This window comes from Wolffia australiana, chromosome 14, assembly GCF_029677425.1.
Source record: "Wolffia australiana isolate 7733 chromosome 14, ASM2967742v1".
NCBI lineage: Eukaryota > Viridiplantae > Streptophyta > Magnoliopsida > Alismatales > Araceae > Wolffia > Wolffia australiana.
The window spans coordinates 11,692,594-11,706,432 of NC_135848.1; the positions used below are offsets into that span (position 1 = coordinate 11,692,594).

The window sequence follows — 13,839 nt, forward strand, 5'->3', positions numbered from 1 at the left end:
TTGAGTCGGTTACTGGAGCTAACGACCCTTCCGCGGGTTCAATCGCCGGCCGGTGAGATTTCTTAACGACTAGCAAAAACTTCGATCCTGTTCATCCGATGGATCCGAGAAGGCAGATGAATTCTGAGATTTGTTCTTCCAGGCAGATATTTGACGATCTCGCAGCTCATATTTCTCTTTTCTATTCATCTAACTGTTCTTCCGCATCGAAATCGAGCCCTAGGAAGGCCATTCTCAGCTGGTTCTCTTCATTATCCTTGCATCAGCGCCAGGCTTGTCTAACCGTGGTAGATTCTGATTTCGTGAAGATTCTTCTCCAGATGCTCGCTCGAATCCAAACAGATGGCTATTGCCACTTCTTCATTCTGCCGGACTTACCGACGCGTCCTCGTTCTTCGCTTCCCAGCCTGTGCCATCGTCAATTAGATGGTCTTCTGTCCAGGGTTGCTGCTTCCAACGAGTCAGAGAGGTTGATTAGTGGTTCCGTTCGTTTGTTTGGATCGCAAGATGGGGAGCCGGGGGCTGAATACGCTCTGGATTCAATGTCGGTCGGCGAAGAAATTTTGAAGGATCCTGAGGTTTTTGTCAAGGCCATGGATGAATTATCAGGTGGGGAGTTTTTGAGGGAGCCTGATGTGAATTTTTCTCAGTCGACTTGGGTGGAATTAGAGTGGTTAAAGGCCAAGGGATACTACAGTATGGCGTCGTTTATCTCAAATAAACTAGAGCTGGCGCTGAGTATGTCATGGCATGAGCACAACGGCCGAAAGAAAGCTAGAGCTGGGAGACCGAAGAGCAAAGTTTCCCCTTCTGGAGTTGGGGCCAACGTTTTCTGGAGGCAAAAAGGATGCTTGGATTGGTGGCAGGAGTTAGATGCAGGTTTAAGGAAGAATGTTTTTCAGATTTTCCTTCATAAGGGTGCAAAAGTTCTGGTAACTTCAGCTCACTTGCTGTGGCATTTTATTCATTTCCCTTTTTGAAGTTTGTTTTTCCCTTTCAATAGATGTAGTACTACCTTGTGAAGGGAAATAGATGTAGTCCTACCTTATGAAGGGAAACGGGGGAGTCATTGAAGTTAAGTAGCTCTCTCTTTGTCTCTGTCTCTGTCTCTGTCTCTCTCTCTCTTCTCCCCGTGCGATGTCCAACCTGCCGGGATCTCTCTTCTTGGTAGTGTCCATTCTGCCATGCCCTCATCTCTTCTTGGCGATGATTTAACTGCCGGTTACTATCCTCTCTTCCAATTCCACAATAAGAATCCGGGTTCTTATCAAATTGATGAAGAAAAGTGTCGTAGAGAGAGTTCAGAAAGTGATGATCCACACACATTGGACTGTAGCCCCCATGCAATTGGGAGAAGTCATCATTAAACCCAAACTGCTGGGCTGAAAGAAAAATGCTATGCTAAACTTCCTGAAAGGACGCTGACAGACTTGGAGTTTAGCGGAAGGTGGCGGCCACGGATGTTGGACAATGTTCCCTTTTTGTTCTATTTCCTTTTTTCGTTATACTTCCTTTATTAGTTTTATGGGTCTGTTATTATTCGTCCATGTCTATTGTACAAGTGAACCTGTTGTATAAGCCAGGTATCCCGTGTGAATCACAAATGCTGTTATTTTGTTTCTTGTTCTCTTGTCCTCTTCCTAACTCTCCTAAGGTTTCCTATAGAGATCTATCCTCAGAAACAGGAGAAATCCTGTCGTCATTGTAGACAGTTGGCGATGGGAGGATGAGAATATTTATGATACCATGTTGATTCTGGTGTTGGCATAAGGTCGAATGCCAAGGAATCTACCCAAGATATTGGATTATCAAAGAAAAATGTAATAATCTTACATTGATGATCAAAGGCTGTTGTCTTTTTAGTTCCGATCACGAGAGAAAGGAAATGTTGAAAAAAAGAGAATTACGGAAAGAGAAAGAAGGAAAATATATAAATCCAATAAAAAATGTGAAACTGTTGCTTGGGTTCTATTGAGTTTTATGATGCAATTCTTAATCATTAATGTCTGGACTTTCAAATATCTTAGCTGTCATACTGATGATCCTATTATTACCCTCCAAAGTTGCCAAAATATTTTTCATCCAACCAGCGTAGTGTTCATGTCCTGAATTTTTCTTCCTGACCCATACGCCGTTCCTCAGTTAAGTATTTTCTCAATTTGCTCATGGTGGCCGTCATTTCAAAAATGTTTGGTTCATTTATTTCCGTGCTTATCTTCTGAGACTTTTCTTTCGCCATATCTCAGGTCAAGGAGATAATTCAAAGACGAATGTCTGACGTGAAAGATGAATTAGCCTCCCTTTGGACCCGATCAAAACCAGTCCCTTGCTATAATCCTATTTCTGCATTCCACAGAATGAGTCAGTTATGCTGTTCTCTTGACCTTGAGTTTTTCTTGGGTTCTGGTACTGTTACATCCTCCAGTAAACCCTCTAGTTTGGCAAATCTCATAAATTCTGTACTTGTTCTTCAAGAAATTGTAGAGAAGTCGTTGATGCTTAAAACTATTGAATGTGAAAGTGAGCCATTGTTTTTCAGTAAATTAAACTCTGTAAATGACGTTTCTGAATTTATATTTAGAAGACTACGTTGGTTCCTCGTTTCATTATGGAGAGAGTATATAGAGGTTGAACTTACTGGCAATTTGATGTTGAACGAGTTGGTCAATACTGAAGGGATTTTAGCGGGGGATGTTTCCAAGATAAAGAAAAATGGACGTACCTCGAAGAGGCGCAATTCCTCAAAAAAACCTTCAAAGCTTAGTCATGAGGTAAAAGCTTTTTTATGTTTTGCTTTTGATATTTGCCATAAGTGTCTATTGATCTAGAATTTTGGTTTACAGAACAATGCAAATTCGGTGCGAAACAATGAAAACCCAAAACCAAATAGTAGTTGCCCTGGAAACCTTAATTCTTCTGTTCTGCCAACCAGAAAGACAAGTAATGATGGTACTTTTGTTGAAGGAAAAAGTATTCCCAATGCGTTAGAACCACAACTTGGAATGGTAATTCCCGTGATTTCATGTCTATAATTATTTTGACATTTATTTCTAATAAAAATATGCTTTTGACAACCTCTAGGCAAATACCAAGAAACCAAAAAGTGGTAGGAAGAGGTCTAAAAGTAAGGCGTCTGCAAGTAGCAAAGCAGCTGAAAGTCCAAACTCTAACTTCACAGAAGCAGATTCCATACCAAGAACAGAAAAAAAAGGAGTATGTAACAGAAAGTTTCCAGAATCTACACGAGTTGCTCCCTTGCCGAAACGTTCAGCTTTTGAAACCAGTGTCCAGGGAAGGTCATTCCACAAAATTCCTTTGGGTTTGGATAGTTCTCCCCTGGAGAAAAGAATGGCCACTGGAGCCAATTCCACTGATGCCGAAGGCTGTTCTGCAGTGGTATCGTCTTGTGAGTCCAAGGATTCATTTGACAAGTTGCATCGTGAGACAACTTCAAAGGAGGAATGCAGAGAATCCATCGGCTGTGAAATGGTTGAGAGAGCTGCTTCAAAATCAAAATGCAAACCATTTTGGTCTGAAGATGAATTTGATAAGAGAAATCTAAAAATATTGGCAGACAGTAGACCAAGGTCAACAAAAAATAATTCCCAGCGCCATTCCCCTTCAACTGGTGTACTGCATTTGAACTCAAATCCCACGGAAGAATCCTTAGGTTCTCTAGATGCTTATCACCAGGGCAAAGTTACGTCATCCAAAGCAAGTAGTCATCTTGTTATCTCGCCCAGGGCTCTCCCTATGAGTTTTGACTGGCCTTTGATGGGAAGAGGCTGTAGTGGGGTCACTGGGCCAGTGACTCAGCATTTTGATGCTGCCTGCAGTTCGAAACTGCAGTCGATATTTCGACCTAGTGTAAGCACCCATGGTGTGCAGACGAGAAGCAATGAGAACGAGTGGATACATAATAGAGATAATTTGGATTATGACGAATTTAAGAGCTCATCAGGACTTTTGGAGGATTCAGAATCCTATTGGGTATCTGAGGATGAGTCGGATTTACACACTTTTTATGGACGGGATTACAATCAATTTTTTGGCGGTGGAGTGATGTACTGGAATACATCTGACTACCTCAGTACAAGTTTTTCTCGGGCACCCTCTCATAGCTCTGAAGATAGCTCATGGGCTCGTCATGAAGCAGATCTGAATAGGGCTGTTGATGACATGGTTGGTTCTATCTCTCTATCGTCTGCAATCGACTGTCCCGAGGAAAAGGCACCTTGTTCAGAAGGGGCAAATGGAGATTCACATTCTGACCCACAATTAAGGCCAATTATTATTCCAAACATGTCTAGAAAGGGATCACGTTCAGAATTCAAGGTTAATCTGAACTGTAGCAGTCCAAGTGTGACTTCCACCAGGAGAGACTTCCCTCGGATTAAACGTCCTTCATCTCCTGTTGTACTCTGTGTTCATAGGAATCCTAGGCCGGCTATGCCAAGTGCTGGGGACTCACGGAAACATAGAGGTTTTCCTGTTGTGAGGTCTGGTAGCTCCAGCCCAAGGAGTTGGAGCATGCGAAATTTCCATCATGGGGAATATGCCTCTACTGGAACTCACAAGTGTTTGGATGGTGGGGAGATTGTATGGACATCCTGGAAAAGCAGTAAACGTGTGGGCTCTCCAATGAATCAACCTGTTCCTGGGTCATTAGTGCAAGATCAGCTGACTGTCATCTCACACTGCGACCAGGAACATGTAAGCGCAAAAAACATTTATCGAATTTGTGTTTAATTGTTTTTATGAAGCGTCATATTTGAAAATTGATATACTGTTTCAATATTTTTCAGCCAGATGTTGCACTTCCAATCCGACCGACTGAATCAAGTTGCTCCTTCCGTAATGAGCACCTTGCTTTTCTGCACAACCTTCTTCATGAAGAGATAGATTCATTTTGTAAAAAGGTATTATCAGTGAAATCAATTCAATCTGCAATTCTAGAGAAGGCTGTTCAATGTCTTATGCTCTAGAAAATATGACAAATTTTATCCAACCATTTGTTAATCATCTTCTCGCTTCAGTGATTTCTCATTGAGACACGCTCTTTTTTTTTGGAGATTTGTTTTCCTCTTGTAATTTTGATAATGATCACGTGTTATCCCCTGGTACAGGTTGCTGCTGAAAATCTGATTAGGAAACCTTATATTAATTGGGCTGTTAAGAGAGTCACAAAGTCCCTTCAAGTCCTTTGGCCACGCTCTAGGACCAGCGTGTTTGGTTCAGTTGCAACTGGTCTGGCTCTCCCCTCCAGCGATGTGGACCTCGTAATCTGTCTGCCTCCTGTAAGAAATTTGGTAAGTTATATATATATATTTTAAATTATTATATTCGCAGTTCCTATGTGCGTGATCTGCTAGTTCTGTCTCGGAACATGGTTATTACACCTGTGACCGCGTGTTTTATTTTCAAGGAACCCATCAAGGAAGCAGGAATTTTGGAGGGACGAAATGGAATAAAAGAAACATGCCTTCAGGTACTTTCGTTGTGCAATGTTTTCTTTTACGGATTGAATAATTGTTTACTTTTTGAAAATCATTGTCGGTTTGAAGGAGGGTATCTTTCCTGTCTGGTGATGCATAATAATGTACCAGCCTTGACCATTAGCCTATGAAACTCTTACGTGAACAGTTAACACTAGTAAATAAAGAATGAGAGTGGAGACAACCATGTATTCACGTTGAAATTTTTATTACAAGATTATGCTTTTTTATGAATTAAATGGATTATGTCTTATTGCTGACAATCCTGTATCCTCTTGGAAAAGGAGGCGCTCAATGGGGTGAGTTGGACTCAATCGCAGAAAAATAATTACTTTCTTATCTTATTGAGTGGCCAATGAGTAAATTAATCTTCCTTTAAAAAAAAGTTGACAATAAGTTTTCATAAGATGAGCAATATGGTTAAGCATGTATCACACGGGCTCTAGGGCCCATGTGCTTCTTGGGTGGTTACCGACTCGTTGGGTGACTGCCTTTTATTTGTTTCAAAAAAAAAAGATGAGCAATATGGTTATCGGATAAAAAACAAAAAAAAACTATCCAACAAACATAAGGAATGATACTTTCTTTAAAAAACGAATTGTATACAAATCTATGGTACAATAAAGAAGAGAAATAGGTAAAAATGTTTTAATAATAGAAACGAATTGTATATAAATCTATGGCAGAAAAGGAAAAAGAGTGATAGGCAGGTCTATTTTAGAAATTGTTTGAGTAGACCTAACTTTATGCCTTGGCTTCTCGACAGACATGAATTTCTTTAAATCAGAATATTAAATACTGTTTTTTTCCTGTTGGCTGCAGAGGTTATTGAAAACAGTTGTTGAGATGATAAGGATCTCTCCTTTTGTGTGATAATAATGTAATATCTAACAATCTATTATTGCCTTTGACAGGTAACTAGAACCCAATTATGTACCACTTTCATCTAAATACTCCAATGGGATACATGTTCTGATACATATAATTGTCTCTTGTTAGTTTTGCCGATTTTTTTATGAAAAACCGATCACATATTTTAAAACACATAAAAAACTTATTATTTTGTAGCGTTACAGATTTTGTTTCGATTAAATGGCTACTATTTTATTTCATAAATTCTCGTTTTTAAATTCTGCCTAGATGACAGCTTATGTATGTCTGTTGTTACAGCGTGCAGCCAGATACCTTGCCAACCAAGACTGGGTCAAGAATGATTCACTGAAAACCATAGAAAACACAGCAGTAATCTCTACCCGTTCTTTTATTTTCCTTCAATGGGACACGAATTTGTCTGATTAATTTATTGTAGATAGATTATGGTTGCTGTGGTGCTGATTTATCTTTATTCATTTCCTTGTAGATTCCTCTGATTATGCTTGTGGCTGAAGTTCCTCAAGAGATAATAAAATCTCACAATCATGATTCTTTTGGTCCAAAAGGCCTTTTTTCGCCAAACATTGCTCAGCGACTGGCCTGCAGCAGTAGTCATGTCCGATCTGTTCGACTTGATATCAGCTTTCGGTCATCAACACACACTGGACTTCAAACTACTGAATTGGTAATTTTTGGGCCTTTTGATAACTTTATATCTAAATATGTAGTCTTTATACAAATTTGGATGTTGCGTTGAACATAACAATGGAGAATTGTGTTTAAAATATGCAATGCGTTTTGGGCTTTACATTAATTAGCTTCTTAGTAATTTTGACTTAAGATCATTCGGTTATTTCTCTATTTAGAGCCATGAAAAGTTACTTTTTTCATAAAACTGTCAGACCTGGTTTCTCTGTTGATCTCAAGCCTGCCAGCAGCCAACTAGGGTTAGCATTAGTGGAGAACAAGAAGTCCATATTAGTTGGCAAACAGCCGGTATAAATTCACATTTCAAGTCTATTGAGCCTGGTCCACTCTGTCCCCTTAGTAGGATCCTTATTGGTGGAGCATCGTAATGGCACATTTACAAATATAGAGAGAAAATGGGTTTAATAAGTATTACAAATAGAAATTTGACTATTTCAATTAATTTTTTTGAAAGGACTACATTAATGAATAGTAGAAGATAACTCCATGTAACATCCCCCCTCAAGCTGGGTACACGGACATAACACCATCAGTTTTCTCCTTGAAGAAGCCTCAAGGGGAGAGGAAGCTCCGAGGAGAGAGAAAGCTCCGAGGAGAAAGAAAACGTAGAAAAGTGAAAAATAGCTCTACTTAGGGTTCTCTTCATGAAGATACATATAGAGGTAGAGACGTGAGAGTGTGAGAGGAACAAAAAATAGAACCGATACATATAAAGCTTATTCAACAGTCCTCAAACTGGTGAGTGGATGTTATCCATTCCCATTTTGCCACACAATTCTTGAAAACGCCGGGCAGACAGTCCTTTGGTGAAAATATCAGCTCGTTGATGGCAGACGGGACATGAAATGCAAAAACGTTCAGACTCCAGCTTCTCTTTTATGAAGTGACAATCAACTTCAACATGTTTAGTGCGGTCGTATTGCACTGGATCATGGGCTATGCTGATAGCCGACTTATTATCACAAAAGATTTGAGTAGGTTGGTGACATGACAGCTTCAGCTCTGCAAGGAGATTGGTGAGCCATAATGCCTTGTAGAGACCTTGTGCCAGGGCACGAAGCTTTGCTTCAGCACTAGATCAAGAGACGGCAGATTGCATCTTACTGTGCCATGTAATAATATTGCCACCAAGAAAGGTACAGTAGCCTGTCGTTAAGCGACGATCAACATGAGAACCAGCATAATCAGCACCTGTACTGACGTCCAATTGGAGACCACCTTTAGGTTTGAATTGAAGACCAAGACAAACAGTACCTTTGATATAGCGGAGTACACGGTTGGCAGCATGCATATGACACGCCTTAAGAGAATGCATAAATTGACTCAACACGCCCACGACATGAGCGCTGTCAGGGCGAGTGTGAGTGAGATATATCAGCTTACCAACTAATCTTTGGTACCTTCCTTGATCAACAGCCTCCTCATGCTCTGCCAGAGATAGCCGGGATGGGAGTGGTAAGGGGTTGTGAGTCCTCCTTTCCAAGCTCTTGAAGAAGGTCCGTAATATATTTCCTCTTGCAAAGGAAGATGCCAGTCGCAGAATATGCCACCTCAATGCCAAGGAAGTATCGGAGGAGGCCAAGATGTTTGATATCAAATTCACCTGCAAGGTGAGCCGCCAACTGAGCCACCGCATGCGAGTCGTTCCCCGTAATGATAATGTAATCCACGTACAGAAGTAGTGTTACTCCCCCTGACGAGGAATGACGATAGAAAAGGGTATGGTCACCATTGCACTGAGAATATCCAAATAGTTTCATCGAGTGTGTAAAATGACCAAACCGAGCCCGAGGAGACTGCTTCAAGCCATAGAGAGCCTTCTTGAGACGAGACACCAAGGGGGGTGCCGAAGAAGGAGCCCCATAGCTGGGAGGCAAGGCCATATAAACCTCTTCATGGAGATCACCATGAAGAAAGACATTCTTGACGCCGAACTGCTGAAGAGGCCAATCATGATGAGCGGCAAGGGTAATAAGAAGACGAACTGTGTTCATTTTAGCAACGGGAGCAAACGTCTCCAGATAATCAATACCAAACTGCTGTGTATATCCTTTTGCCACAAGACGAGCCTTATACCGTTCAAGAGAGCCGTTAGACTGGTACTTGATGGTATAGATCCACCGACAGCCAACCAAGTGCTTGCACGAAAGGCAAAGGAACAAGTTCCCAAGTTTTGTTTTTTCCAAGGCAATCAATTCCTCTTCCATTGCATGACGCCACTCAAGGGAATCCAAGGCTACCTCCACCGTTTTCGGAATGGCAATAAAATCAAGATGGGTGAGAACGCAGTAAGATGGGGAGAGGCGATGGAAGGAAACATAATTGGCCAAAGGATAAAGGGGAGTGGAGGTACATGACCGAGGGGTTTCCAGAGCGCAACGGGGAGATCATCACAAGCAGGAGAAGGCTCCGGGGCAGAAGGAGCTGGAGAGGGTGAAGAGGTTGGGGAAAGGGCATTGCAGGAGAGAGGAGATTTTGGTGCATTGGGTAGCGGTGCAGACGACGGGGCAGAGGCATTCAAGGGACAACGCAGACGGCGGTGGTACCTGGTCCCATCAAATTTTTGCTGAGGAGCAGAGGTGGGGGAAACCAATGGAGGGGTAGCAGGTAGAAGAGACAAGGAGGGAGGTTTAAGTGGAACAAGGAAATCGAGGGACTCATCACATGAAGGAGAAGAGGGAGGAGAGGACGACAAGCCAGAAAGGTTGAATGGAGTGGACTCGTCAAAGGTGACATCTTTATTCACAAGGAAGCTTATTCAACACTCCTTGATAAAGTGTCTGTCAATCTTGGTGTGGTTTGCTCGTTCATGCAGAACTGGATTGTTTGCAATGGCAACGCCTGACTTGTTGTCACATTATAACCGGGCGGGCTCTGGATTCCCTCCAATTCATCAAGGATATTCTTAATCAATTAAACTTCACATAGTCCCTGTGCTAGAACTCCAAATTCGGACTCAGAACTAGATCTAACCATCTTTTGTTTTTTTACTTCACCAGGTTTCCCTCCCATTAAAAAACGACGCCAGTTGAGATAAAAATAATTCTTGGAGGCAGGTTCATGACATTTTTAACCCTTTTGCATGAAGGAAAAGCCAACCATCATGCGATTGACAAGCATGGGATCCATCTTGCCTCCTGTTTGATTTAAACTATCTTCCGTTTTACTTGTTTCATCACATTGGACAGTAGGTCTAGTTGTCGGCGGGAAGACAAAAGTTTAGAAGGGATGCGGTTGATTACTTGCGTTGCTGTGAATACAGCTTCTCCCCAGAACTGCTTTCGACATGACCTTGAAAAAATAAAGCCCAAGCTGTCCCCACCATGTTGCTATTTCTTCTCTTGCTTGGCCATTTTGTTGAGGATAATTTATGGAGGACCAAATGTATTATTCCGTTCTGGGAAAAGTATTTGGTCTCATAGTTATCAAAATAATCTCTTGCATCGTCACACCTGAAGCATCTGATCATCATCCCAATTTGATTTTTAATCATCTTTACACGATTTAATAGTGTCACCAACCTCAGCTCTAGATCTGAGCAGATATACCCAGGTAAATCTGATGCTATCATTGACAATATTTAAACCAGTGATCCCCACCATGTAGCTATTTATCACATTCCTGGCTGTGGACTAGGTCCCCACAAAAAAGTTTCCAACATCCACATTACCAAAAATAGAGGGAAACCAAGTGTTTAATAAATCAAAAGGTGGATGCCCCAAACAAAAATGTGATACGAAGCTTTCCCACTTCCTCACTTGTACCAGAGTATGCGTGCGAGGAAGCATACTCGGACCAATAAAGTGAAACGACACGTGGCAGTCAAACATTGTTGGCCAAAGGGCTTTAGACCCTATATAAAAAGGCCTTTTGAGCCAAGATGGCGCGCAAGAAGTTTGTTACGATCAAGAAGGCTGGAGCTCGTGATTGCGATCTCTATCCCAGAGGAGAGGAAAACCCATCCTGTGTCCCTCCATTCTACCGTTCTTTCCCTCTCTAGTTCTCTGAGAGCGAGAGACTGATACAATTTGATTGTCCATTTCTCTCTGGAAGTACACTCATTGTTCTCTTATATCTGATCGATTGTTTGACGATTCGAGGATTTACGCTTTCCTTTTTTTGTAAAATCAAACAGGATCTTAACACGATGGTAGTTAGCGCTTTTTCAGTTTTCTGCTCCCTCCCCATGTCTTCAGAGTCTTGACACTGGGTTGAGAAGCAGTTGGAGCCCTCATCAAAGATAAGGAGTCCATCTCACTCCTTAACAAGTCTTATCTTCATGCTCAATAACTTGCTACAATGGTAACACCCATCATCATCAAGCATAAATTTGTATCACACATCTTTGACCAATTTTTGTGGGGAAATTAAATGGGAGTTAAGCCCAAGCACTTGTAAAACTTTCTTCAGTGCCCAGGTTCAGGGCAGTTAGGATGGAGCATAGAGCCCCATCTTACACGGTGTCCTATCGAACCAGTGGGTTTTAGAATTCGTGCATATGCAGGGGTCCATAGTCCAGTTAAGTCCAAAAGGTGGGGAACAAGATGTTTTTACATGGCTAAACAACTCTTTTTCGGTTTGGAGGGTATGTGACAATTATCTGGGCATGCAGGTTCATATGGGGGCAAAAAGTCTGGCTGAAGGTAAGGCTTTTTGGATGGCTGCTATTACGGAGAATACTAATGACATGGACATTTCGTAAAAGGCAGGACCAGCTAAATTATCGGAGTGTCTGTTACACTCAAGAGGGGTAGAAGATTATCGATACCTATTTTCCGAATGCCCGTTTGCTTGTATGATTTGGGTCAGCCAGGGGATATCAAGGGTGAACGTGATTTCTGAATAGGTGTTGTGGGGCTCAATCCAAAACTGTGGGTGTAGAAGGAAAGAAGAAGGTGGTCAGGTACTGGCGGTGTTGTGGGCCATCTCATTGCATTGAAAAAGGGTTTTATTTTGCGGCAGGGCGGCTTCTTCTGATGGGGCTATACATGAGTTGCAAGAACTTAAGTTGGCCTGGTTTCCCTGGGTGATGGTTGGAGAAGGTAGGGTTTGATCTTGTTTTTTTTGCCGAGATGGTTGGGGCTCAATCTACTGGGAAGGTTACCGATTTGTTGGGTGATCGTGCCTTTAATGTTTTAACACAAAATAACCCTGAAATATGTTGTATGTTTTTCTACAAGTTCAGCATGTTTTTTCTGTCTCATATTGTTTAATTATTCCATGTACCTTGGGGCGTTCTTGTTTTTTATCTGTCTTTTTTTCGTTTTCAGGTTCGAAAGCTTACAGAGCAATTTCCGGCATCAATCCCTCTATCTCTGGTACTCAAGCAATTCTTGGCCGATCGGAATTTGGATCGATCATATTCAGGCGGATTGAATTCTCACTGTTTGGTCAGATACTCTTCATTATTTAACCCTTTTCAATAATATTAAGTGAGAAGTTGTCTCATTTCTTCTGGTCTCTTTCACCTGTCGAATTGTATGTGGCATTACTTCTATTCTATGTTTGTTGATTGTAGTGATAAAGGTCAGCTTATCTCCTCGCTGACCATTGATAATAATGATTACTTTGGCAAAAAAAGGATTTGTAATTTTTTTTTTAGCCGATAATTTGACCTCCATATTTTGTTCCTATCTTCTATTTAGAACACTAGCCATGTCAGATCTTTGATTTTCATTCTAACTCTGATCTCATATGTGTGGTTTGAAAGGCATTCATTGTAGGGTATAGGGGTTATCGATATATTCGATATTGTCTAATGAAGCAGAGCCATGGGTTGATCACCGGTTCTGGGTGATCTTCTCCTTACTTTTAAAAAACATGAAGCAGAGCCATTGCTTATTCCATCCTTGACACAATTTGGTTGTCTTGCGAAATTATCTCCGATGCTTACTTTCTTATGATTTTTCTTTTCATACAGTCACTATCAATAACCTCCATATCGTATTCATGTATTGTTTGAGGCCTGATTTTTGTCAATCTTGGTTTTGGATTTGAGTTTAATTTCATTTTTAGTGCAGGTTTTATTGATTATTCGCTTTCTGCAGCATGAGCGACATCTTAATCGCTCCAACAACCAAGTAAGAAATGCAATTGGCTAAAGCAGGCTATTGTGCATCTTATGCCTTTGATCGTTCTGTAAAAATATCAATATATCAATTATGCTGCTAAACATTTTTTCATGTTGCATAGAAGAGATGATATTTTATATGCTTTAAAATTCTCACAATAATCGAACAAGTAAGCGTTTCTGACCTAGTGCTCATACAATGAGGCACCCTTTTCATTGCTTAGTTTTTCTAATAGAATAGTCTACAAGGGCAGAGTAGATGCTATTGTTTTTACACTTTTCCAGATGTCTCTAGCCATTTGGACCTTTTTGCAAGAGGATCTTTATTTTAGGAACCCTAGTTTGAAGCAAAAAACACTAGAGCTTTCTTTTGGAAAACTTGATCTGATAACAGATTTCCATTGATAACATTTAAGTATTAATGACTCCGAGATTGAACAGTATTTCAACGGTAGAAATATAGGTATGTGGGATGAAGAGAAAAGTTGATTACTCTGGTTCTTTGTGTTCAGATTTTTTATCCTTTTCCCATGGTAATCAGGGTGCATATTCTACCTTTTTTTATTTGTTGCTCCAGTGTTTTTTGTGCTCTCTTACGTCTCATATTCTTTATGAATTATGGATTTGAGATTGTTCTTAGAAGAAAGATAAGATGTTAAGGGTACTATTTCCAGTAAGTACAAATGGAAGGTA

General features: G+C 40.9%; 1 protein-coding gene across 19 annotated transcripts in view; it reads left to right on the forward strand.

The window, feature by feature from the left end:
- The window catches only part of MEE44 (Nucleotidyltransferase family protein), a 45,652-nt gene continuing 31,813 nt past the window's right edge, over window positions 1-13,839 (forward strand). For 11 of the 19 annotated variants that reach the window (XM_078586827.1, XM_078586829.1, XM_078586826.1 and 8 more), the window contains exons 1-11: window positions 1-932; window positions 2,247-2,771; window positions 2,844-3,005; window positions 3,082-4,713; window positions 4,806-4,919; window positions 5,127-5,309; window positions 5,426-5,488; window positions 6,666-6,737; window positions 6,856-7,053; window positions 12,347-12,466; window positions 13,097-13,156. In XM_078586827.1, the coding sequence (XP_078442953.1) occupies window positions 99-932; window positions 2,247-2,771; window positions 2,844-3,005; window positions 3,082-4,713; window positions 4,806-4,919; window positions 5,127-5,309; window positions 5,426-5,488; window positions 6,666-6,737; window positions 6,856-7,053; window positions 12,347-12,466; window positions 13,097-13,156 (3,963 nt within the window). In that variant the 5' untranslated portion in view covers window positions 1-98. Of the gene's footprint in view, window positions 933-2,246; window positions 2,772-2,843; window positions 3,006-3,081; window positions 4,714-4,805; window positions 4,920-5,126; window positions 5,310-5,425; window positions 5,489-6,665; window positions 6,738-6,855; window positions 7,054-11,211; window positions 11,379-11,486; window positions 11,609-11,688; window positions 11,915-12,346; window positions 12,467-13,096; window positions 13,157-13,839 lie in introns of those variants that run through there. The other 8 variants (XM_078586836.1, XM_078586832.1, XM_078586833.1 and 5 more) reach the window with 8 other exon arrangements.